General features: G+C 46.4%; 1 protein-coding gene across 3 annotated transcripts in view; it reads left to right on the forward strand.

Annotated features, from left to right (window-relative positions):
• The window catches only part of MDGA1 (MAM domain containing glycosylphosphatidylinositol anchor 1), a 145,154-nt gene that overhangs the window by 27,942 nt on the left and 92,091 nt on the right, over nucleotides 1-25,121 (forward strand). For 2 of the 3 annotated variants that reach the window (XM_017742361.1, XM_008639832.2), the window contains 2 exons: nucleotides 21,679-21,818; nucleotides 24,585-24,759. In XM_017742361.1, coding sequence (XP_017597850.1) covers nucleotides 21,679-21,818; nucleotides 24,585-24,759 — 315 coding nt within the window. The remainder of the gene's footprint in view (nucleotides 1-21,678; nucleotides 21,819-24,584; nucleotides 24,760-25,121) is intronic. The other variant, XM_017742360.1, reaches the window with a different exon arrangement.

Genomic DNA, 25,121 nt, shown 5'->3' on the forward strand with positions numbered 1-25,121 from the left:
CCCTTTCTCCAGGTGTGATGCAGGCTCCCACGAGGTGCCACAGTACCTCTTTCAGCTGTCTGCCTTTGGACAGGAGCAGTGGGTCAGGAGCAGGACTTTCTCCCTGGAAGCTGCATCTGCTCTTGTCCTATCATCACTATGGCCAAGAGCCAAAAAAACGATGCAAAATAACTCAGTTTGTGACCAGTGCTCTGCTAAACTACGTAATTTCTGTGCAGGGAGAACAATGTATCACAAGGTCCACAGGGTCCCCTGGGATGGAACTACAGTGAATGGACATGGGATGCTTAATTGAATGCAGTTAACGCTCCCTGAGTGCTCCTAAGGGAGAAGAGCTGAGGCTGTGTCATGGGAGGGAACAGGGATTGCAAGCCAAAGCCTTGCTTGAACACTCTTAATTCATCTTTAGGACTCTAGGACAGCCTTTAGGTTTGGAACAGGCATTGTCATGGGATTGCATTGCTAAGTGAGCCCTGCTGAGCTCCCAACCTGTTGGTCAGTGTGGCTCCAGTTTTAGCTCCCCACTGCTGCTGTGGGGATGCCTCGTGCTCTTCCAGTGTGTTGAGTCTTCCCATGCCACAGAAAAGTATTTCAGGAGAAAAAGTGTAGATGCTTGTCTTCATGCCTCAGGTTTTTTTCTGCTCTCTCTATCAAACTCCCTCAGCTGCCAGGCACCCGCTGGCTCCAGCAGCAGCTTCTCGCCTTTGACTTGAGCTCAGAAGCTCAGCAAGGGGAGTGCGATGAGAACACAAAGGGGAGCGAAGCTGAGGAGTCCTCCCATTTCCCAAGAGTGCTTTGATCGAGGTGCCAGGATCGACTAGTGAAGTATATCTCTATGACCTTTCTTTGCCCCTGTCAGGCATTTCACAGCCCTCAGTGTGACACCGACTAAGCTGCCAACCTGTGTCTCAGCAGGTGACACCTGCTCCTGCCGCCTTTCTCACTCTTTCTGTCTGGTAACGGGATCTCCTTAAACAGATCACTGCATTTGCACTGTGACAAGCAAAGCTTGCAGAGTAAAGTCGAACAGCTTGATGTGAAGCTTGGGCTCAGCTCTTAGATGGAAACTGTAGCTCTGTGTACACATAATGCCTTTTGCATTTTGCCCAGGAGCAATACAGTAGCGATAAAAATATCCCTTAGGTAGCAATGCTCATGACATTAGTCCCTAACCCGCCTGGAAATATCCTGATCTGCAATGCTTCTGGCCCAAGGTAATTTAGCAGAAGCTTGTGATTGCATTGAGCTCCAAGCGCATCTGAGCTTTGCTCAGGGAAGCAGTGTTTGTGGAATCTCAGACTTCATTATCTTGGGGTTTGCTGGATTTTTATCTGAAGTTATGTGGGCTGGAAATCTTGCAGGCCCAGGCACGTGGAATCACAAAATCAATTCATCTGTCTATTAAATAGGTGTAATTCCCATCAGCTGCAGTGAAAGTTACTGTTTTGTAGCGGAATTGTATCCATGCATATTTGACACAGAAAACCCACCCCTGGCTTCCACCGGGCCTTTTCCCAAGGTCCGTGCAAGACCCTTTCTAAGTGTCTGCGACCAGTGCTTCCCTCAGTCTACAGTGGACAGTGTCTCTCCCGACCCTGCTTTACCGTTAAGAACTGAAGTGTGAAGTGGTGGAGAGCAAAGGCTACTGCCAATTTCTTTTGTTCCTTTGTTTGTACATGGGTTTTAAGTGTTAAGTGTTTTAGTTTATGACAGTTTCCATTCTGTGAAGGCTTGGAGATTTTTTGGGGGTTTTTTTCTGGATTATATTAAGCATTAAAACTGTTGAAATTAATTCCTCCTGGCAGACCTCCCTATCCCCCCAAGCTAGCTCCAATCCCACTTCCCCTGCCGTCTACTTCAGAAAAGAACAGCAATGTAATCAAAGCTGTGTGATTGCTACTGAACAGAAGAGATGGCGTTGATGTTCTACCTGTTCCCTTGTAATCCTTCTAGTAGAAGACTAATCTTCAAGCCCGTGTTGGCACAGCACTTGCGCTGGGTGTAGCTTATAATACATCCACTTACTTCCATGGGCTTAAACACTGGTGCTAGGTTGTCTGGGTGTGGACACCTTGCTGTGGTAAAGCATGGGCATGAATTTCGTCGCAAATCAATCAGCTTAAATGCTCAATCAGCCCAGCATTAACTCTGTCCTTGCTGTTTAAGAGTGGGACAAGGCTGACCTTAGGGAGTGGATGAAACAGGCACTTGGCAGGTAAGGATGATGAGAGCCATGGCCTTTACTCTCACTTCATGCCTGTCAAACCTCTCAAAGTTAGGGCTGGCAGTGGCTGCTGTGGGAAAATCTCTCTCCTCAGGGGAACAGGAGAAATGGGCTTTGATCTCTGGGGTCTTCTGTGCTCTCCAGCTGTTCCTGCCATGTCTACAACAGGAATAGCCAAGGCTTAGACCTTGTCAGAGCTGAATTTCTGAGTAGGCTGAAGCAGAAAGGGACCAGCCTTGTCTTTACTTGTTTGCAGATACTTGTACGGTTGGAGGTGCAAAAAGGAGCAGTCTGGCACTGCTGACAGCTTTTTCCAAGCACTGTTTTAGCTATGACCTGTCCCATATGTGAACTTCATGTGAGCTGCAGGCAGCTGTGCAGTGTTTCAGACCTATGTGGGAGTCTGGCTGTTTTTTAAAACAGGACAGGTTTGTCTTGGCTGCTTCTCACAATTTGTAAAATACCAGGGAATCTTCAGAGTAGCCATGTGCCAGAGCTAATGAGAGTGAAAGCTTTCCTGCCTTCATAATGCACACTTTTCTGGTCTCATCTCACTGTTCCTCCAGGACTGCTAAGAGCTGTACCGACATTGCTTTGGGGATTCAGGGTTTGAGCAAGCCTTTTGCAGCCAAGACCTTCAGTCAGGGCACAAGCCAGGGGCACTGCCACTGTCCTGTGCCAGGGACCCAGAGCTGTGCAGCTGACACCTGGCCACGGGAAAACTGCTGTTCTTCCATGGGTGCTTTGTGAAAAGTCTTGAGGTGACAGATAGGGAATATTCTGAAAAGTGTCTGGCTGCAGTTGGTTGTTAGTGTGTATTTACTTTATTGAAGATTTGCTGGAGGATTTCAAAATAGTGAAGTTGAAGGATTCAAAATCTGCATATTCCCAAAGCTGAGGTCACCTGTGCGATGTGAGGCATTATGTCCTCCCTAGCACAGCGTCACAGTGTAATTGACAGCTGTATTGGTATAAAGCCAATGCATTTTCCTTACTTCTCCTTAAGCTGCTTCTTAAAGAGCACTGTTAGTGTGAACAAGATCAAATGCATGCCTGTACTACTCTGGAAAGGAATGGAACACCAAGTTGCAATTTGTGTTTGTGAAAGACCAGAATCACTTTTTTTTCCTATTTCCCATGAGTCATGGCCAAGTTCCAACTTAGGTTATTATATTCTGTTTCCTAATTCCCTCTGAAGCTTCAAATCAGTTTAGATTGCTTTTCCCTTTCTAGCCTGAGCAATTAGATAATGTTCCTGAGCCCTGTTAACCAGCTGTGTTCCACCTCAGAGGAAGCTGTGTTCCGTTTCTCAGAAAATGGGCTGTTTCTCAGGGAAGCAGCCCCTCTTCCCCCACCTGTGTACATATGAAGTCCTTCTGATATGACAAATGACAGCAAAATGTGAGGGAAAGTGACTGCTTCTCACAGCTGGAGTGTCTGGCTTCTCCACTCTGCTAAGGCCAAGCTGCAGAAGGTGCTGAATTCTCTCATGGTTCTGCAGCGTGCACCAGCTGCCTGGCATGGTTTTGATCAGGGTAACAGGCTCTGCAGCAGTCCTGATGGGAAAGGGGGGGGGTTGTATTTCAGGGGTGGAAATGGCATTTGGGGTAACAGGCTGCAGCGGAGACGAGATAAAGGCAGTGTTGAAAGCAGTGCTCCTGACATGGGGAATTATGAGCTGCAATATGGGGAGGGGGAGGTGCTCGAGGCAGTTCTTCCTAATGGCTCCACACTGCATATATGCATCCAATTTTCCTTGTTGCACTTTCCAGCAGAGCAGTTGGTGATGCTAATCCTTTGCCCTTATTGCTCATGTATAGCAAGGATTAGCAGAGCTTCCTGCAATGAAGCACACCCCCTCCAACTTCTCCCCTGCAAAACAGAAGATGGTGAAGGGACATTCAGCTTGATCCTTTGCACAGGGCAGGGGTGTTACACTGCTCTGTAGTGCCACATGTTTTATATTCCTTTTGAGTCTCAAGTGAGTCAGTGTAAGTGGCTTCTCAGGATTTAAAAGAGAGTAATGAGTGAAGTCCCATAGGTGAAGAGGGGTGTTTGTTTAGTTTCTCATGCTCCTACCCTGTCCCATGGACTCTCGAGTGGCTATTGTCTTTCTGGTTGTGGTGTAATTTGCTTCCCATCATCACTTGAAGCTCTGTAAAGAGAAAGGATGTGTCTTGCTTGCTGTGGTGGTGTATCAGACACTACCAAGATTGTTGATAATCACACCTATTACTGTAATACTTGATGTGAGCTCAGATCTCCTTGCTGTGTGCCTTCAAGTGATAAACAGAAAAGATGTCATACCTCCTATTAGACAGATGCTTTGGCTGCTGTTGTTCCAGCCTGTCTTAAACCTCTGTCTGTAAGGACAACTGGGGCTGGATGCCAGAACAAGTTCCTGATGCAAACATGAAAGCAGCTGTGGAGATGCTTCTCTGGAGACATTTTAAAGCTTGGTCAAGATCATCAGTGTGGAGCAGCCTGTAGAGAAGGCTTGCAGATGACCTGGCAGTACTGTGAGACTGTCTGAAACGTGTGGTCCCTTGAACTCTTTCTGTAGCTTCTCTGAGTTTTACTGTTGGCCCTTTTGCCTGTGGAAAGTGTTGGCATATCTGTATGCACATATTCAGGGGAAAACCAGTATTGCTTTTATCCCTTTGGCATTAACCAAAGAGAACTGGCACCAGAAAAGAAACTGTGTGGGCAAATGCAGTAAATAAGAGTGAAGCCTGATGAACAGTTGCACAAAAAATATCTGCAGTGCTTGGACATCCTGCTGATTTGGAGTCTGCCAGGGAACTACTGTTGCAACCCATGTGTGTAAAGGCAGGATAGCCTGTATCATTCTATATATAGTGTATAAATAGTACATATACAGTATATTGAAGTACCTATACCGTCCCCAATACAGGGACGTGTGGTGTGAGCGCAGTCACATGGGGTATCTGGAGGGCTGTTTGCATGTATGGGGACGCTGGGAGGGAGGTGCTCTGGCTGCATCTGCTGTGCTGGGGGGAAAGCCGGCACTCAAGCAGTTAAAGCAATTGCCAGCAATTTTCCTTCGTTGGTGGTAATTTTCTTCAAGAGACTGTCCAAATGCTTCTCCATCTTTGTGCACTTGTAAGTAGCTGTACTGCAAAACACTTCAGCAGCCCCATTTCTCATACTGGAGAAATTTAAAGCTGGTATTGTTTTCGCAGAGCCACTGAGCTGGTGGCTCTCGATGCGTAGGACTGCTAGCTGTCTGTGCTCCAAGGGAATTGAATCCTGCACAGCCTCAGGAGTGAAATTTCTCTACACCTCCAAGCTAGTGACTGAAGACCAGGACTTCAGGTGTATGGGAGTGAGACCCTGTGGGTTTACAGCTTTCTTTCAGCTCTCTTCCAGGTTGTGGGGTCTCTGAGCATATCTCACCTGTTGCTGTCTACCCTAGCAGTAGTTCCTGCATAAAAATTGTGGGGTCAGAGATGTGCTGCATTAGCTGCATTTGGTATTTCTCAATGCATTGAAAGTATTTCTGGGGTGCTCAAGCATTCTGGTTACCCAAAATCAGCATTAAGTTGAATGTGTGATTATCACCTGACGCAAGAAAATACTTGGCAGTGTCTTGGAGATGATGATATTGAGCTTAATTAATGGAGAGCAGTGTCTCCCCCCATGCATCCTTCTCTGTTTCCTCATCCTTCCTATCAGGATCAGCTTAGGTTTGTTTTCAATTTTTTTTTTAAGTGTTGCACAGAACAGTAAAACCCACATCAGATTACTGGTGATACTAATCCTTCCCACTTCTCTAACACATTACATTTCATCCGATAACCAAGGTTTGCTTTACAAACACTAATTACAAAGCTTCATAGCCCCCCTGTGAGGAAGGTAATCACCACAATAAGACTTAGCATTTATATGATTTTTGCATCTTCAGAAAGTTGTATAAACACTAAGCTTTAAAGTACCCTGCATGACATGGTAGTGCAATTATTCAAATGACATGTGGTGAGACAAAGATGCACCAAGGGGAGAACCTGCTTGCCCACGTCACACATCAAGTCAACTACTAAGTACTTGTTAGAGATTTTTCTTGGTTTTGGTGTTTCTTTTCCATTCTCTGTCTTCCTTGGTGTCACAGCTGAGCAGGGATATATGAGAGTGGTAGAGGGTGAAGATCATAATCTGAAGACCATTAGGTCCATGAAAGTGAGCAAAAATACAGGATGCCATGTCTTCTGGATGGAGTTGGGGTAGTTTGAGATTAATAGGGTCCTGAAAAGCTCACATCAGTGCTCGATGGTGACTGGTGGTTTGGAACATTGCTGCTGCAGGTGAAATCCTTTGAAGTGTTTTGAGCAGCTCGCCAGCTACCGCAGATGACTTTCTGCCTCCTCTGTGGCAGGCATCAATGCAGAAAGCACATAGCTGATAACAGCCTTTTGTTCCCCACCTTTTAGGATATAATCAAACAGGGAGAGGAGTTTGGAGGCATGGTGGTTGTAATATGTGACTGAGTGGCTCATCCTTGGGTGTTCAGCAGCATGCATACTTCTTGGCCTGTGGAAGGAGCAGCAGTCCTGGTTGTACCCATTGCAGGAGCGAGGCATGACTTGGTTTTTTTTCTGTCCCAGCCAGTTTCTGAAGTTCTAACTAAGGCTAACTTTTGTCGCTCCAGATGAAGATTAGCAAAAGTGGTTTGCAAGACTCAAATGGTTCTTGGTCATTTACCCAAAATTTATAACAAGCAAACTTTCATCACATCAGGCTTCAAAATGCCCCAAGACAGGTGTGCTGCCTGTCTCAGCTAAACTGTTTCACAGTCCCTGTCAGCCATCAGTCTGGTGGACTGCTGGAGGGGTATGCTCCTCTGGGGCATAACCAGATCCAGAGTCTTTACCCTTAGTGCAGAATTGGAGCAGACTGAAACTGGGAGCAAAGCTAGATTTGAGAAAGTAAACCAATTCCTTGCCTGATGGGCAGCACAAGGGATTTGCTCTTCCAGGGGATGGAAATCCCAGTAAACGCATATTTTCAGAAGCTGTGCATCCTTCCCTCTGCAGACATTTTGTCTTTTAAATGGGAAGCCCACTCTCTAGTTTGTGTTCATTTGTCCCAGGGTGCTCTGCAGCAGGCTGGGTTGGTTGAGGTCCTTTAAGAAAAGAGGCTGGTTTTGAGACTTTGCTCTCTGTGCAAGTTTGCATTTCTCTTGTCCCCTTCAGAGACCAAGGGACCATTTTGTTCTCCAAGGGATGGACTGCTCTGTGTCATTCCACGTGCAGCTGAAGGACCAGGAGAGTTCTAAATAAAGTGAAACTTCTTAGTAATATCAAGAAAATATCAAATGGAGCTGAGGATAAGTGATTTCAAAATATACTGAGGTCTTAGCCTGAGCTTGGCCTTGCCTAAGTAGGCCAAAGCTTTTTCCCTTGCAGAAGAGAGCTTGAGAACAGAAGTCTTTAAAGAGCTTTCCTCTTCAGAGATGCTCTGGCTTTGAGGCTGGTGCCTGTCAGCATTTTAGTCTGCCAGAGCTTTATTTCCTTCATGTCAAAGATCATCTTACTTCCTTTGCAAAGCTGTCAGCCAGACCCTGGCTGCTTTGATATGGCTGCGTTAGTCCCCGAGTCCCCTGTTGAACAAGCTGCTCAACAATGTTTGCACAAATGCATGAGCTTGGGTAGAGAATTAATCCCTGTTCTTACCCCCTGTGCAGTCAGCCAGCTGAGAAATTATTTTAAACGCTATCCCATGTGGATTAGTGCTTCCCCAATTTCCTCTGCAAGTCTCTGGTGTTTCAGATGATCTTTTGACTCTGCACAGATGCAGAGTAATAAATTCATAACCTTGCTTTGTGGAACTTTTGCTCCTAAGTTCATTGCTGTTCGTCTCTCACCGGGGAACAGCCAAGCTATCATCAGCCTGCCTCTCTTCTCCTTCCCTGTGTTTCAGTTGTAATCAGATTTTTTTTTTTTTTGCAAAACTCTTTACTAGTCCATTTTCATTTTTCCTTTTTCCCCCCTCTTTTTCCCCCAGTCTGATTGATTGAGCTGCTGCAGCTGTTTGTCAGAATGAACTCCATCAATATAGCCAGGATGTGGCAATGCCAGAGTTACTCTTCTTTTGCAGGGTTTGGGGGATGCTCCCGAGGCCAACACCTGGCACTTGTGGTTGAGGAGAGCTCTTTATAGTAATGATCCAAAGTCCATCCCATTTGCCTTCCAGTAGCGTGTTAGTTAATCATGTGTCTATCCAGAATGTGGCCCCATCTTACTGGGAACAGCTGCAGGTGGAAGGGAGACTGCTGTTATGATCCCACTTCTCACACAAAAATAATGTTATGATACACCAAACTAATGTTAGGGTCTGATGATTACAAGATGCCTCTGCCCAAATTAAGGTGCAAATGAGACCCTATGCCGAAGGCAATAGTACGGATTTTAGTTAACAGTAAATGTGAGGTAGAGAGACAGATAGAAAGGGGGAGGGAGGAGGGGGCCAGCGAGGATATTAGAGAGACAGACACATTATAGTCACCACCACATGGGTTCCTGCTGGTCTTTTTGCTGGTGGGAGTCCCCAGGTGTTCTTCTGGAGGTACCACTTTTATACAGTCCAAGCCACAGGTATCCAGGAGGCTTATGTGCCATTCTCACAACTTGGAATGGCATGTCTCTAAGCAGCTGCTTCCTTTTTCTCAAAGTTTGCCATGATGGGAGTTTTTGTCCAGATAGGCTGCCCAGATCTGCCTCACCAGGCCTGGCATCTTCCTGTTGTTGCCATCTGCACTTTTCTGCCAGTATGCACAGTGGAATTTTGTCCATTGTGCCAATTCCAAACCTTTCATCTCCATGTAGGCCTGAAATTAACACCCTTGTGTTTGCCATCTGAGCCTGTTGTGGGGGCTTATCTTAAGGAAACTTCCTTCTTTGGCAGTGCTCTGAGACAAGTTAACTGCGCTCTTTAAGTCCTGACAGCTACAGAAGGCCAAAAGTGGTAGCTCAGTACTGAAGAGGCTGGAAGTGAACTTGTGTTTTACTGCCTCTGAAAATGCCTGGAGATGCCACTTGTCCACTGGGCATTTACACCCTTATCACCTCCCAAGCCTCCAGAGCAACAATCAACAGAAAATTGGAGTAAGGAGTGCCTGCCCAGGAGAGGCAGTGTGGCCAGATGTGATGCACAGCTGGAGAGGAGTAGATGGCTAATCTATTAAAGGGAAACAATGCAAACTCTTGTTGCAGTGTCAAGAGTATTTCAGTGCATGAGCCACATGTGGTAGATGTGGAGTGACAGAAAATGCTCCCTGTGCAGAGCCCTACTGAGGCAAGGAGGGGTTCCCCATGTTCTGCCAAAGTGATGGACGGGGGTAACCAGAGTCCAAGAGGGTTGTAAAAGACCTTCTAGATTTTGTGTGCAAGGGGAGATAAAGTAGTGGCTCCTGCACCCGAATTTCGCCACCTTAAAGTCAGTCATAAAAGTAAAATGGGCTGAGTCTCAGATGTGCACCACTGCCCTCTCCTGTGTGCGTAGGGGGATGCTGGTTGTGAACAAGGCTGAATGTTGCACACCCCTGTCACTTCTGGACAGAAGGATCAGTGCTCTGCCCTCTCCCATGATCCTCAAGTCCTTGGGTGCCTTTGCATGTGAGGACACCCTTTGACATGATGTCCTGCCTGGCAGCTTCAGAGCAGTGGCTCCCGTGTTTCATGGAAATGCCCCTAGCAGATCCAGCGGTAAGGATGAACTCAACTTCGCACATAAACTGGGAATTTGATATTTTTCTTACACGTGAAAAATGCAGCTTACCCTCTACAGATTTACAGTGCATACTCCTCCCTCAAAGAATGAATTTACACAGAATTTGCAAGTGAATATATTAATTGACTTGAATTAAGATTAATTTTTTTTTCTAAGTATCTTCAGTAAGGAATTTAGTGTTTGTCAGTCTGTTTCTTTGTCTGGAATTAATAATGTAATAACACAGGCTCTTCAAATGTGGCATGTAATTAGAATTCATTGAAATCTTATGTCTAGGCTAAATTTGAAGAAAATAGGCTGTAATTAAACAAAGTTATTAACAGTTTCTATATCTAATTATTGTGACTGTGTGATTCTCCTCTGGGTTAGGTGGGAAATCATTATCCCAAACTCAAACCAATTGAGGACTTCAAATGAGCACTAATTCAGGGAGGAGGTATGCACAGTTAAAACAACCCAAGTAATACCGAGTCTTTTGAGTTATGGTGACTCACACCAGCAACATTATGACTAAGATGTATTACTGCCATTGGCTCCAGCTGAGATGGAACTGAGGTTTAAAGATACCATGTATTTTCCCTCTTATTCTGAACCCTTGGCATAATGAGCAGAAGAGAAATGAGTGCTCCCTTACCCTGCTATATATGGGATTTTTTTTTTCCCAGTGTAATATTCAATTAATTTCCTGAATAAGCTGTTCTCACCCCAGGGAATAATTACAAGATTTCTGTGCTGTTTGTAACTCTTCAAGCAGCTGTGTGCTACCTTTTAGCTCTGTTTTCACCTGGATGCAGGTCTTGCAATGATGTAGCAGAAGGCTTCTGCATCCACATCTGCAACATGTTAGATGGGTTCTGGCACTTCTTATGGGGAAGAGTTTTCATTCTACCCTCTGCCCTTCCTTCCACTCCCCTGTGTCTTTATTAGGAGAAGAGGAGAAGGCAGAGAAAACAGAGAGTTGACAGAGATGAATACGCTCTATGAATCAAAGCTTCTGGAAATGCTTCTGTGGGTTGGTTACCTTCCTAGTGAAAGTAGGAGACTTGTACAAAATTTCCATTGAACTATCCTTTTCCATCCCTAGAAAAATGCCAAGGAACTTGGACAAGAGTATTTTAAATGGCGTCTATCTAGCACTCCTTTGTTGCCTATTTTGCTACAGCTAATTAAAAGAGAAAAGCCTTTTAATATTTAAGCACCATTAACTTGGCTGAATTATTAAATGTCAATTTGCATTATGTGCATAAAAGGATCAATAAACAAAGGAAATAAAGCAATGGAGGTGGCTGGGGTTAGAGAGATGTCAGTTCCTCTTATTGGAACCAGAGGGAATTGCTCTCTTGTCTGCCAGTTTGTGGTTGTTAATTATTGGTACTTGAGAGGGAAAGAACCAGGGACTTTCTAGGACTCTGCACACCAAAGGCACTGCAGGGATGTAAAAGATGCTGTCAAGATAAAACATTACATGGCTTGATTTCCAGGAGTGTCACTCAGCCCCTGTTGCCTCAGTTCTGTTGACAATTTGCTGGCATTTGCTTTCAATGCTCTCTCTCTTCCTTTCGGGTGGAGCTTGGCCTTTGCATTGTAGACTGGAATTAGGCATGGATTGATCCCTGGCTGTGCTTTAGGCTTTTTGCCCAACAATCACAGAGTGCAACAGCAGCACTTCCCCACTTAGCAGCACTGCTTGGGGGATAAAAGCTTCAGTGCTTTGTGAGGGCCTGCATTGGAACTCATTCAAGCACAAAGGCCTCTTTCCACTGAGGGGCTGTATGACAAGCAGCCTCCATGTATCATCACCAGCACCCATCTCCAATCCTTGATCTTGCTGGGAGCAGATAGGTACCCGGCAGAGGGGTGCCAAGTCTCTGTGGTCCCCATGGTCCTTGGCATCCCTGCCAGGTTTGCCAGTGAGTGGTTGTGCTGGGGTTGGTGCCATGGTTGCCTGTCCTGTCCCACCAAGTGGCTTGGACTTGAGAGCAGATCTTGTGCTTTGATCCCCTGGGTGGTGACTTTGCTGCAGGGAACCTGGGCTGTATGTGGGATGTGCACTGCTGTTCCTAGAGCTTTGGATGGAGACAAGTATCTGCTGCCCACCATTTTTCAGTAGTAAAATTGGGGTTTAGATAGTCGAATTAGGGGTAGCATTTGAACTTCCAGCTCTTTCTATGTTTTGTTCTAAATAGGCTTTCAGTGAAATTTTATTTCAGTCTTTTTCTTGTGGCTCTTACCACCCTCTCCTGCTCTCATTTGCCTGTCCCCCCCTCCTGCCCTTTGTTTCACAGTTGAAATAGCCTTTTGCTTTCTGTGGAAGATGGGGATAGCAGTAGGTAAACATGGCCATTTGTTGAATCTTTCCTCTCCTGCATGAAGAGATTGTTTGCACTGCCATCATGGCGTGATTGCCCTCACATCCCCAGCTCACTCTGAGCTGTCTGGATGGGGCTCTGGAAGCAGTGGAGCTGTGACAGGTGAGGATTTTGCATTGACTCGGTTCCTGAGCCAATGCTCAGCTTCACAGACAGGCTTTGTGGTCTGCACAGAGTTCTGTGCCTCTGCAGAAACTTTCCTGGCAGTGGTGGAGCTGCTTTGGTCACGTACACAGGGAGGTCTCCAGGAGAGCTGGGGCACTAGGTAGTCAATGCCTTGCTCTGCTACCCCATGTCTGCACACCCCCTCTCTGGGGTCAGCAGCCCTGAGAATACATCATCCCCTTTGGCTCTCCATGTAGAGAGCAGTCCTCTCCTCTGACAGCTCTTCTCTGACAGTCCTTCTCCTGCCCACCAGCCTCCAGTCTCCACCTCAGCATTGAAGAATTTGGGCCTCAGGGTTTAGCATTTAGCATCAGCTGGAGTTCCATGGAAATGCTCCTATTCTTACTCGATTTCTGATAGCGTGCTTTGATTTCATACTGGTTTGGTTTTTGTTCTATTTCTTTTCTTGCTGTTTTTAGTATACCTGGGAGTTTGAATTTGTTTCTCTTCCTGTGTTTCCAGAGCAGGTTTTATCATGTGGATGTGACTCTGGTGGAGCCTTCACCAGCAAAGTCTGGAGCATTTCCCTTGTGTCCCACTAGCTGGGGAACCCAGTTTGAAACCACTACCTCTGCTTTGCCTTATTTTTCATGATTCAGGAATAACAGCTGTCATCTGATATTTTTTTCTGGTTTTGATATGAAAAGGAGCCTGTAGTTATTCATTGATTGGAGTTCATGCACCTTTGCTGCTAATCTAGTCAACAGATGATTAGCAAATTGACTTTTTTTCCCCCATTTTGAAGGACTGAAGTGTGTGTGTTGTGCTCTCCTTTCATCTCCTATGTCAAATGATCCAGCCATGAAACAACAGCTGAGTTTCAAAGTACTCTGGTTTAAAGATCTGTGCACATGGACCTCTTTGTTGAAGAGTCACTGTTGTACCAAAGGCATTCAAAGTATAAAAAGGGGAAAAAAAGCAGAAGAAGCAGCACCAGTGGGGGCTTTGGAAATGAGCTGATCTTGAATTCAAGGGAGAGAGGGTGAAACCCTTGGGACCATTCAAACAAAGTCCATTTGCCTGCACAAGTTATTAGCAGCAGATGGTGGGGACATCGCCTGTTGGACTTTGCTCCCAGTGCTGGCAAGCTGCATCATGGCTGTGGAAGGCATTTTTCCTGTCTGAGTGGGGATATGCAGCTTCAGTGTCTCCTGCATGTCACGACAGAGAGGCAAAAAAGAGAGAGGAGAAGTGTGAGTTGCATCTCCATCTGAGCTGGCCTTGGCTCTCTGGTGAGGTGGCTACTCAGAGGCCCCTAGGGATGGGCACAGTGAAAGCTGAGAACAAAGGCCAGAGGGTCTGCAGTCTTTCGGGGTGCCTGTAGCTGTTCATTGCCCTTCAGAGGGTGGTGGGTGCATGGAGCAGCTGGAGATTGGCTCAGGGGACTGGAAACCTGGCGGGAGTTTGCATAAAGGAGACAAATAAATCTACCAAGGAGCCTGGTGCTCGCCTGTCCTGCAATATTCACCTGTTCCTACAGCACATGGGTCGGATAAACAAGTGTCTGTGCTGCCCATGTCCAGTTGAGTTCCTCTCTTTGTAGCCCTTTTTTCTCTGACTAGATTGTTTCATGTTTGGGTATTTTACAAGTTGACAAAAAAATCATTCTGTTAGTGTCTGTATCTTCTAGAATAGAGGATGATTTCTCCCCCAGGCTGCTTGCCTCATCTGTGTTTTCCCCTAAAATGCTCAGGAGATTTAAGTAGCAACCAGACAAGAAATTTGCAATATTTTGAGTACTCAGCTTGGCAGGATCTCCTCACCCAAGTGTGGCTCTGTGTCTCATTGGGTTTTGCACCAAGACTTAGAGATACAGCTCAGACTCTGTAGCTGGCATAGGGGGAAGTGGGTTGGGAGAGATGATAAAGTCTCTTTAGGGCCATTATGAGACAGGCATGCTTTTTTCATTTCCCAGCCAAAGCTGGAATCTTCCAGGACAGTGTTGCTGAGGTGCAGGCTCTGACTGCCACTGTATCTGGAGCCCCTAAAGGTTTGAAGACAAGCCACTTCATATTGCCAGCATTGAGTTGTCTATAGAAATTCCACTCAGGCATAAGAGTTAGGCAGTAATGCAGAGTTTGTGCCACAATGCTCTGTGTGTGTAACATCTGTCACTTGATTCTCACCAAACAAAGTTGCTGATCAATTTTACTCTGCTCCTTAGCACTCTGCAGTTAGGTGGACCTATGTAAGAATATTTTGGAAATATCTAGGAAAGCTAATGAGCTGCTGCAGGCAGTGGAGTTGGGGATTGAGGTGATCAGTGATGATCTGGTAACTGATACTCTAGTAAAGTACATGATCCTGCTTTGGTTTTAAGTTGAACGATGGTCTCTGGAGCAGGTGTTGCAGTTGCTGGGGGGTGTACCTGCTATTCATGACATCTCACATGATTTTGTTGCTGGCATTTTTCTAAAAGAAAAAAAATTGTAGAGGTGCTTCAAGGAAGTGACATTGATTAAGCAAAAAGTTATTTTAAGACTGTGGAAATCATTTGGCTGAGCTTTGCAAAAAGAAACTGTTTCTGGAGATGCAATCAGACAGAGATGTAAAGACACAGTCTTGGTCTCCTCCAAGTGAAAAAAAATCCCATGCTATTTCTAGTGGCAAAGTTTCGTGCTCTGTGATTACTTTCCACAACTCTGTCATTTCTCTGTGCACTTCTCCTTGAAAATTGTATTTTTTTCTTCTTGCTCAAGGGTTACTGTGAAGTGTTGTGTGGGGTCAGACATGGTTCTTTGCATATCTTGTGAGTGGCTGTGTTTCTTTTGTGGGTGAATGGATGTTTGTGTTTTAATCATGATCAGTGTACAAACACCAAAGGACTCAGAGACATTTTGCTACTGAAATATAATGTGTTCCCTGCTGCAAATTTAGGCCAGGTGTACAGTAAGCAGATTTTTTTTTTTTTTTTTATCATATGAGGTTTTGGCTGCAGTGAAAACACCGGGGCATGAGAGCAAAAGAACCTCAGTGGAGATCTGTCTTGTTTGGGGTTGTAACCCTTAGTGTCAGCAGGCAGGGAGGGCTTCCAGATGTCTTTTCGTTTAGGACAGTACTGTGGTAGCACAGAACTGCCCAGGCAGCACATGATGTTGGAAGAGTCAACAGAAGGAGTTTGGGTGAGACAGAAGTCTAAGGAGTGGGAGGAGACCCAGGACCATGGATACGCTTTGATCCTCAGCTGTCCCTGGGCCTTCTGCATTGCCTCTCTCTGTGCTAAGGGACCAGCCTGGCCTTGTGTTAAAAGCAGGAGTTTAATCAGACTGAACTGTACCAAGCATCTCCCATGGGGGAAATTCCCTGCAGGCTCCTTTTGCTGTTGCACTGGGCAAAGAGGCTGTGGGGGGCTGAGCTGAGGAGGAGGAGGCCCCTGAACAAGCAGCCAGGGAATGTGTTTGGAAAGTGGTGGTGGCATTTGGTTTGGAAAATAGGCTCCCCTGGGCAGGCTGCACAAAGACATCCAACGCCTGAGCTTGGTTACACCTGCCCGCTGCCACCTCCTCTCCCTCTGTTCTTGTGCTGGTCTTAACTGCTGACTGATGGGCATGGCTGGTTTTTCTTCAGCCATTAATACAATATTGATCCACAGCCCTGCTGACAGTGTTAATGGACACTGATTGTGTATTATTATTTCCATAATTGTCCTCAAGCTGGAGTGAATTCTCCTTTTCAAATGGCCCATTGACATCATGCCCTGCATTGTGGGCTGGATCTGGTCTGGTTAATTTGTTTTGTCTAAAGTTTCAGCAAAGCCTGTGGTCTTCATCCCTAGTGGAGCAATCAATGAGACCAGCTGAGCAGTGCTGGAGCACACATCAAGGCAGTTTCCATCCCCTCCCAGAGGAGGGTGTTTTGTTTGGCTGTCAGGATGCTGCCCCTGCAGACCCTTCCTGTCGTACCAGACCTTCCTTGCTGCTGACGACTGTTGCTAGCACGTCTCTTCCCTTCACGCGTGCACTGGCTTTCCCTTGTGCTCTGCTGGGGGGACATGACCCCTTCCTCACGGGTCTCCATGTTGGTGTGCCCCTGCTCACCGAGCAGATCTGTGCATTGCATGAACAGGCGGGATAAAACGCTGACTCCAGCAGTGACTTCGAGGCCTGAGCTGCCCCTTGGGTGTTCTGCTGTGCATGGTCTGCAACTCACAGCACTGCAGGGCAGTTCCTGGAGAGGCAGTCACTAACAATGTCTCTTCAGCAAGAAATGCCACGTGGATTTCCTGAGTGAAATGCTTATTCAACCCCCCCGTGGTCCATACATACCATGTGTTTTCCCATTTCTGGGAACTCCCTTCCAGATGCATCTGTTACATGCTACTTGCTCAGGATGGGAAGGGTGAGGAAAGGGGACAGAAAGGTTCTTAAGAGGTTTAAGCAGCAGATTAGCATCTGATGCCCTCCTTTTTGTTCAAGTGTAACTATGTAGTGTGAGTCCGGGGAGCCTGTGAACAGGAATGGGAAGGACCTTGGCATCTTTGCCTATGGTGTGTATAGAAGAGGCTGAATTACAACTGCACCAGCTGCATGGAAGATCATTGCTTGCCTTGCAAAGCAGGGTGGTAGATTCAGGCTGAGGAAGAGGAAAGCTCTAGGTGCAGCTTCCCTCTCTCCCTATCCTGGAGGAGGAAGGTAGCAGAGGTGGGTGGATTCAGTGCCCCTGTGCGTTCAGCAGCAGGTACTGGCCCAGCAGCTTTGGAGATAAATGTTCTTCATCCTTGAGCCGTCAGCAGGACATGCAGATGGCAGGGGTAGTGGTGGGACAGAGTCAAACAGTGATGGCTGCTGTTAGGGTGCTGGGAAGGCAGCAGGGAAGTGCAGTAGGTGCTGAGCTGCAAAATGGGGGAGCAGCTGCCCCTGTGGGTGCTGACAGTGACTGAGGGAGTGCCAGTGCAGTATCTGTCACTCACCACCCTCTCTGTGAAGGAGCTCTCATCACTGTCATTTTACTGATGGGATCTGAGCTTCGAGAAGATGAATGGCTAGACCTGTGAAGCAAATACAGATGACTCAGTCCTCTCCAAAAGACCGTTTCTCTCTCCTTTTCTACGTTTCCATGTTATTAGCAACCTCTAAGCACCAAGAGTCTCGTAAACTTTCCAGGTTATGGTAATAACAACATTGTACAGTACACTGCACTGGGAATAAAGTTATTTTATCCACTTCAATTTCCTTTTGTTTTAATGTGTAAATATATCAAGCGAAAGCATAGTAGGAAATCTTGATGCAGAGGCCAAATGCATTACAGTCCAGCCGTTTTCTGAGGAAGGGCCTAATGCTGCAGGTTCATACTCAGAGTTTTTTCCCTTCTAAAGCATCTGACATTTAACATTTGGCTGGCCTAGTTTCTCTGGAGGGCTTTGTATTGAGAACCTTCCCTAAGTTGATCTCTTACCTGAAAGTGGAATAAAAGTGATGATACATCTGTCCTTCAAAATTCTGGGAAAAATGGGAGGGGAGTAATCTGTCCCTTCTTCCCCCATAGAGACCATCAGGGATCTTTCTTGGACTTCTGTTTTGGGGTTTGCTAGCCTGAGGTGAGGGATTCTGCCCCAGAAGGACTCAACAGGGGAGATTGTCTCTGTGCAAGGGTTGTTCTGTGTGGAGCACTGTTGAGAATGGCTGGGGTTACTCTTTCATCTCCAGCCCTTCTTTTCCTTCCTGAGGGCCTTCTGTGAAACTGTTACTCTGACAGGCATGTTCCTGCCGTCCTGTTGTGCTGGCAGTGTGCAAACTGTCTGCGTGCTGAAATCCTCCAAGAGACCTGGGATGATGTCAAACATTAATATATTCTTTCTGTTCAAGCACATTAAAAGTGCAATTAATCCTCACAGTCTCTCTGCCCATCTGTAATACAGCATGAGGTGACTTTCCCAGCCTTTGTGTGCTGTGGCAGGCTGAGCTTGGAACAGAGACCTTCCCAAATCTCATCTTGTGATTTAATGCAGTCCCCAAAGAACAAATTTAATGCAGTCCCCAAAGAACTTGTGATTTAATGCTCAGCCCCCACCTACTAATGTCAAGTTTTAACCAAACCAGAGGCAGTGTCTCAGGCTCCTGTGCCATCTACCTGAGTGCTTTTCTTTCCAAGACAATGTCAAGCTTTCTGAGTTTCCTTCTGAGAGATCTGGTTCAAGTGGGGTTTAAGACATGAAAAACAGTGGCTGTTCTGCTGCGTAGCTGGTGCTGTTATTGCCAGAGAGCTGTTACAGCTTAAGCAGTGGGGATTCCCTGAAAGTGATGTCCCTTTCCAATGATTTAGCTGAAGGGTGTTAGTGATGGTGACACAAGCAAGTTCAGACACCTGTGAACAAAGCTTGCTTGTAAGTTTCACTACAGCTCAGTGTATTCAGGGAGAATTTGGGAGAAGAGGACAAAATTATGACCCAGGGTTTTATCCCCAGAGCTGTCGTTTTGTTGTAGTCTAGTGCCATATAAGGATTAGTTTAAATAATGTTTCTCTCAAACTCAAAGTTATGCCAGCGAATTACCCCAAGGTATTTTGGCACCAGAATAGTTGCAGAAAAGCCTTCTAATCCTATACCACTATACCTAATGATTTTGCTGTGGAAGTTACCCATGTGGAAATGCCTCTGGACAAGCGGTAAAACAGGGTTACACAACACAGGTGAAATAATGAAAGTGGAATAGACAAAGGGAAGAGTGAAAGTTTCAATGCTTACTTTGTATACCATATGGGGTACAGCAGTGCAACTTAAGAGCAACATTTAACTGGGAGCTAGAGCTGCAGATAAATATTCCGATTCTCTGTGGGGTGTCTGGAAATTAGTTTTTATAGCAAGGTCATGTTTGCAAAGGGAGAATAGAGCCACCAGCTGGCAAAGGCAGCCCAGAGACTGTGAAGAGAGGTTACCAGAGCTTTGCTGCTTCAGGGTGCCAGGACCCTGCTGAAATGCAGGCAGGACAGTTTGGAGATTGGAGGAATGTGGCATAGGATGGAAAGGGGCAGAGTTTCTCTTTTAGTCAGCAGAGATTGATAAGCATCACAGCCTGTGTCTCAGCCCTGTAAGCGGTGCTCTGCAGTATACGTGGGCTAAAGGTGTCATGGCAGATCTGCAGGAAACTGATCTGAGGGCTGAAACAGCACAAGAGGCTGTCATTTGGATTAAGGTATATTAGCAAAGGTTATGTAGACTTCTGAATTCCTCCTCTGCAACTGTTGGCTTGACAAGCATTCGTGATGTCTTTTCCTGATAAATCATTATTTTAATTAATGTATTTAGTCCATACATGTATGTGTGTACAAACACACAGATGTGTGTAAGCATATATACAGGTTTGTGCTTTCTCCTGGGTTCAACAAGGCTCTCTGCCATCCAGGCAGGGGAAGGTCACTCATGTGCTCAGTTGTATCAATGAAGTCTTAACAGTCAGTTTTGGCATTCCATGATGCCCAAGCAATGGCAGGAATCTTGAGAGGCCTGCAGAAGGGGAAGACAGGAGAGGCTGGGGAATTTGTCCATGTTTGTGCCATCATATTATTCAAATAGACATGTTGCTTCTGTTTGTCAACAGTTTGGACAGTAATAATGATTTTAACGAAGTGCCACCATGCTGGAAAGACAGACGAGATGGAAAACGAGAGAGTAGCTTGCTGTATGTGCAGTGCTGCTGCCTGGGTGTTGGGTGGCCATGGCAGGCTGTAAAGCCTCAGCAGCAAGAGCAGAGCCCTGTGTCCACTCCCGTGTCCCTACTGCTTGGCCAGTGCATTGTGGTGACACAAGTACATAAAGGCTGATCTCAAAGGCAGATCTTCTCCACTGCCCGAGCCCAGCCTGTCCAACCGTCTGTACTGCTGGTGGATTAAACCAGATAAAATCCAAGCACTTCTCTTGCCTGGGTGATTTGGTCTACAGCATTTTGGTCATGCCAAAAGAATGAAAATAATTTTTTAAAAGGTAGTCCTTGAAGCTCAACTAAACTTGAGGAAAAAGTGGGTGCTTGGTTCAGCTTTAACAGGTTGTGCAAAATTTATTCTTGCCTAGGAAGGCTCTCTAAGTCTCATTGCTTTAAAGCCTTTGATCGTTTCCTCGCTGGTTTGTTCATTTTTGTTATATTCCACTAATGGGAGCTAGAGCCAGAGTCACCTGAAAGCATTCTAGAAAGCTGGTTAAGTATCCCACGGGACTGTCAGTGAGACACCAACTCTTAGACACGTTTGTGGGTTTCTCTGTTTCTTGAAATGCAACTGGAGTTTCCCCCTCAAACAGGCTCAGGTGTCCTGTTGGGCTGCACAGTCACCTTCAATGCACCTCAGCCACTTCTCTGATGACACAAATGCTTTGGAGTAGGGAGCCAAAGGCTGTTTGCACAGAACTTCAGAGCTGAGGCATTTTTCTTTATAAAATCCTGTTCTACTAGAGCTTGTCTCTTCCTGCTTGTCATCAGGGCTGCAGTGGGATATAGGTGCTGTTTGGTGGTGTGGCATTTTATAACTTTGTTTTGAGAACTTTCTTTCTAGGTACTTTTTCACCCATTTTCCTGGCTGAACTGGCAGTAATTGGTCTCCATTTGCAGCTGTAGGTGGAGAATCCCTACAGATTATGGGGTCCTCTGGTCCTGCAGAGGCTGTTTCCTCTGGCTCAGGGCTGAGACAGGCTGCTATTTAATATGGGAAAGACTTGTTTTTCCTGCAGTGTGTGCTATGCCTGTTCTAGGGATGTGTGCTAATAGCTGTACAGAGCTTCAGGGCCCTTTCTGGCTCCGCTCAGTAGTTATCCCAGCCCCCTGCAAGGTAAATCATAGTAATCAGGCTTATTTTAGACAGCCATAGAGCAGTTGTGATTTGACCAAGTCCCTGCTATAGCTGCTTGCACATACTCTTCTCTAGGGGAGACGACAGCAGGAAATTTTTAGTCCTCAACCTGTGCAGGAGGGTCCACCCCAAAAAACCTCCATATTCTGCTTTTCAGTATCTAGAGCTGCTCATCCCAACGGCACCAAAGGTTTTAAAATAGTAGTTGATATCAGTCACCCAGGAAATGGGGAAAATTGCTTAATAATATATCCCCTAAGACCTCCGTGACTCATTGCCAGAACTGCCTGGCTCTTCCTCTCTGTAGCTTAAGAGGTGGGAGAAGCCACCCTGGGCAGTGGGCATAAGGAGATGGAGTACTGGCCCTTTCCCTCTTTACCTCTTCTTTCCTCTCCACAGCTCCTGCTCAGGCCCAAATCATCCATGCTGGGCAAGCGTGCGTGGTGAAGGAAGACAACATCAGTGAACGCGTTTACACAATTCGGGAGGGGGACACGCTGGTCCTGCAGTGTCTGGTCACAGGACACCCCCGGCCACAGGTAAGCCTTCGGTCTTGCCAGTCACCCCTGCTCCCCACAGCACTTGTTTGTAGTCTCCACATAGTGGAGAACTGTGGGCAGTGGGGTGTCCAGCTTTCTCCTACATGTTGGACTCAGGCGGGGATGCCCCATTTTGCAAGCACTTAGCTTGTTAAGCTGTGAAGCATTTAAGCTCACTTTCATGGAAAACAGTCCACAAAGCTTTGCAGAAGCTTACAAAGACCTTTTACTTGTCTTCAGTATGTGAAGTCCCTCCAAAAACTGAAAGTCTGAACAGAAATCATTATACAATGCACCCTCAAATCTTTAACCCTCTTAGTACAAAGTAGAAACAGCCTAGAAGAGGCTTCCCACATGTGCTTGCCTTTAGAGTTGGTCCTTCATGGTCCATCAGTCTCTCAAGCTTCTCTGGATGTACAGCCAAGGGCACAATGCTCACGGGAGTTTGGGAAGTTGTTGGTAGCGCCCTTCACTGAGCCCCGTGCAGAGCCTGCTGGTCATTGCTTTGTGGACACTGAGCAGAGGCAGATTCAGACTTGCAGCACTGGACACATCCATGCTGTGGTCAAAGACACAGTCCAGTGGGGAGATACAAAGCTGAGCTTGGCTAATGGTTGCAGTCCTTACTTGGGGTGCCCAGAGGCTTGCACAGCTTCAAGCCCGTGCAGCCACCTCAGCACCCTTCAGATACTCAAGCTGGGCAGTTCAGTGTTAGAGTGGATGTGTCCGTAGAGGTACTGGACCAGAGCATAGGTCTGCCAGCTCTGAGACAGAGCGTGGTAGGAACAGCAGCTGGTGCACACTGCGAGGCTGGATGTGCCAGAATACACTCAAGGGAGCCACATATAATATATGTCTTGGTCCCCTTCCTCAATCCTGCCGAAGGTATTTGTGGAGAGAGGCCATGAATCTGCTTATGCCAGTTAGTGTCTCTGTGGACTTGCTTGTGAGGAGCTACTTGGCAAAGAGGTGATGACAAAGGCAAAGATTTGAAATGGTTTTTCCATCAAAAGAATATCCTGGAAACAATAAAAAGAAAATTACCTGAGCCAAGTCAGCAAAAACAACCAGCCTAGGCTTGTGACAGTGATGGACAAATGATACCTGTGTGCATCAGAAATGGGGAATTTGGTAGCAGTGGCCTAAGGTTGTTGAATGTGTGGAAAGGTCCTGGCAGGTTGTAGGGATTTGAGCCTGAGTAGCTAGAGAGATTTCTGGAGCAGAGCCTGTTGCAGACAGCGGGCTAGTGGGCAGCACTCTGGCTTGTCATTGCCCAGATCTCCACGGGGGACATCAGAGCCTGGAACCAGGCATGACCAGGGAGACTGGAACCTGCGCATATAAAATGTGGCATGCATCCTATTTCTGCCCTCCCTCCTAATGGATAGATTTCTTCCCCAGCTAAGCTCTTATCCTAACCTTTGTTTAATCTTCTCTTTCTCTTTCTATCAGCCAGTCATTAAAGCATGAAAATGTGGCCAAAATACTAAAATGAGATTGTGATTGAAAAGATTAAAGAGCTGGCTGAAGTGTCCTTCAAAACAGGAGACTCCAAGAATCTTGGGGCCCTCAGACAATTTCATAAGCCTACAAAGGCTGAATAAATCCATGGTCAATAGCTCTGAAAATCTGCTCAGCCTGGTGCTCTGGGAATGAGATGTAGGCACCCCTGCTCCTTCTAGAGCATCAGTACCAATCAGGTGAAGGCAGTGAGCTTCAGGCAAAGTCTGGCAGAGCGGTCAAGGTATTTGGTTCATCTTATCTATGGCCAATGCTGAATGAAAGTCTCTTTTTTTATGCTGGCTGATCTCAGTCCCAAAATCTAGATTGTCACCAGAGTAGGAGGCTGGTGGTCAGCAGCCTTTAGAAGGGAGGTTGCAGACATAGAAAACCAATGGGCTGAGAAAAGTTGTCTCTCTCTTTCATTGTCTGGAGTGCACAAAACAAGGGGGAAGCTTGTACTGCCACTGCAAGGGCTGTACCTCATTGCAGATGTAAGAGTAACCCTCCAGTCTTTCGGATTGCTGCCTTCTTGCCACCATTCACCATGAAATATCATGCAGCTCCGTTGCCCCTGCAAGCCAGGACCTTAAGACATGTAACATAAGGACAAAGAGATGAAAAGATGGCTTGAAATCTGAAGGGATTTTTTTATTTTCTTTTTCTGTATCTTTAGAAACAGAGGAAAAGCTTGTGTACTGCAAAAGGATGACTTACAAAAATAAAATACACAGGGGTTCCCAGTGGGAAAGGGGCAAGAGTCAGATAGCAACTGCATTTTTTCACTCATGGAAAAGCAAAAAGCAGAAATAGCCTTGCTGTCCAGAAAAAGATGAGTGTGGACTGCACTAAAAGCTCTGTAGCTATGAGCTGATGTCTGCTGTAGCATCATGGCCTACCAGCCACATGGGGTCTCAAGGCTGAATGCTGAAAGTCCTGTGCTGTGCAGATAGTGGAGTAAAACTGAGCAAGCTGCTAGGTTTACAGAATCAGAGCAGGAGTGGTAAACATGCAGTGTGTGTCTGCGTGAAGTGAGGGGTTTTCCTGGGCTCTTGGACATGGGGATTGGTGATGGACCAGAATCAGCACCTGGCCTGCTGAGACATACTGAGATCAGTAGTTGAGCTTTGCGAAGTCTAGTGGTGCTGTAGGACCTCTATGGAAGAAGCTAGGGAGGAGGGGGAAGAGCAACAAAGGGAGCTCTGCTGAATCTTGGGATCTCTATTTTGTGTCCCTGATTTCATTTCTCTCGTTCTTCTCCGGCAGGTGAGATGGACCAAAACTGCTGGCAGCGCGTCGGACAAATTCCAAGAGACGTCAGTGCTTAACGAGACCCTTCGGATTGAGAAGATCCAAAGGCTGCAGGGGGGCCGCTATTACTGTAAAGCAGAAAATGGGGTTGGGGTCCCTGCCATCAAGTCCATTCGAGTAGATGTGCAGTGTAAGTCGTTTAGCGGCAACCCAGACCTTCCCACAGTTCTACTGCATGTCTCTGCCTTGCTGCAGGGCCAGCAGGGAGCTGCATTGCCCTAGGACCACGTGCACCTGACTCGGGAGCAGAGGGACTGGTGTGGTCTCCCCAGTGGTCTTTTTTGCCTAGGAGATTAGATCCATCCCTGATAAGCATAGCTCTGCTGTCCTTGTGAGTCATTCTTAGCTAGGTGCTGTGGTGTCTGTCACTGACAGGGTTCCCTAGCACTTGTCTGGGATGTAGCATTGTGGGTGGCTTCTGCTTTCTTTGTCTTCATTTTGAAGCTGACAGTGCTTGAAGCAAGCAATATTTCTTGAAGTTGGTAGTGTCCC

Source organism: Corvus brachyrhynchos, unplaced genomic scaffold, assembly GCF_000691975.1.
Source record: "Corvus brachyrhynchos isolate BGI_N302 unplaced genomic scaffold, ASM69197v1 scaffold188, whole genome shotgun sequence".
NCBI classification, from domain to species: Eukaryota; Metazoa; Chordata; class Aves; order Passeriformes; family Corvidae; genus Corvus; species Corvus brachyrhynchos.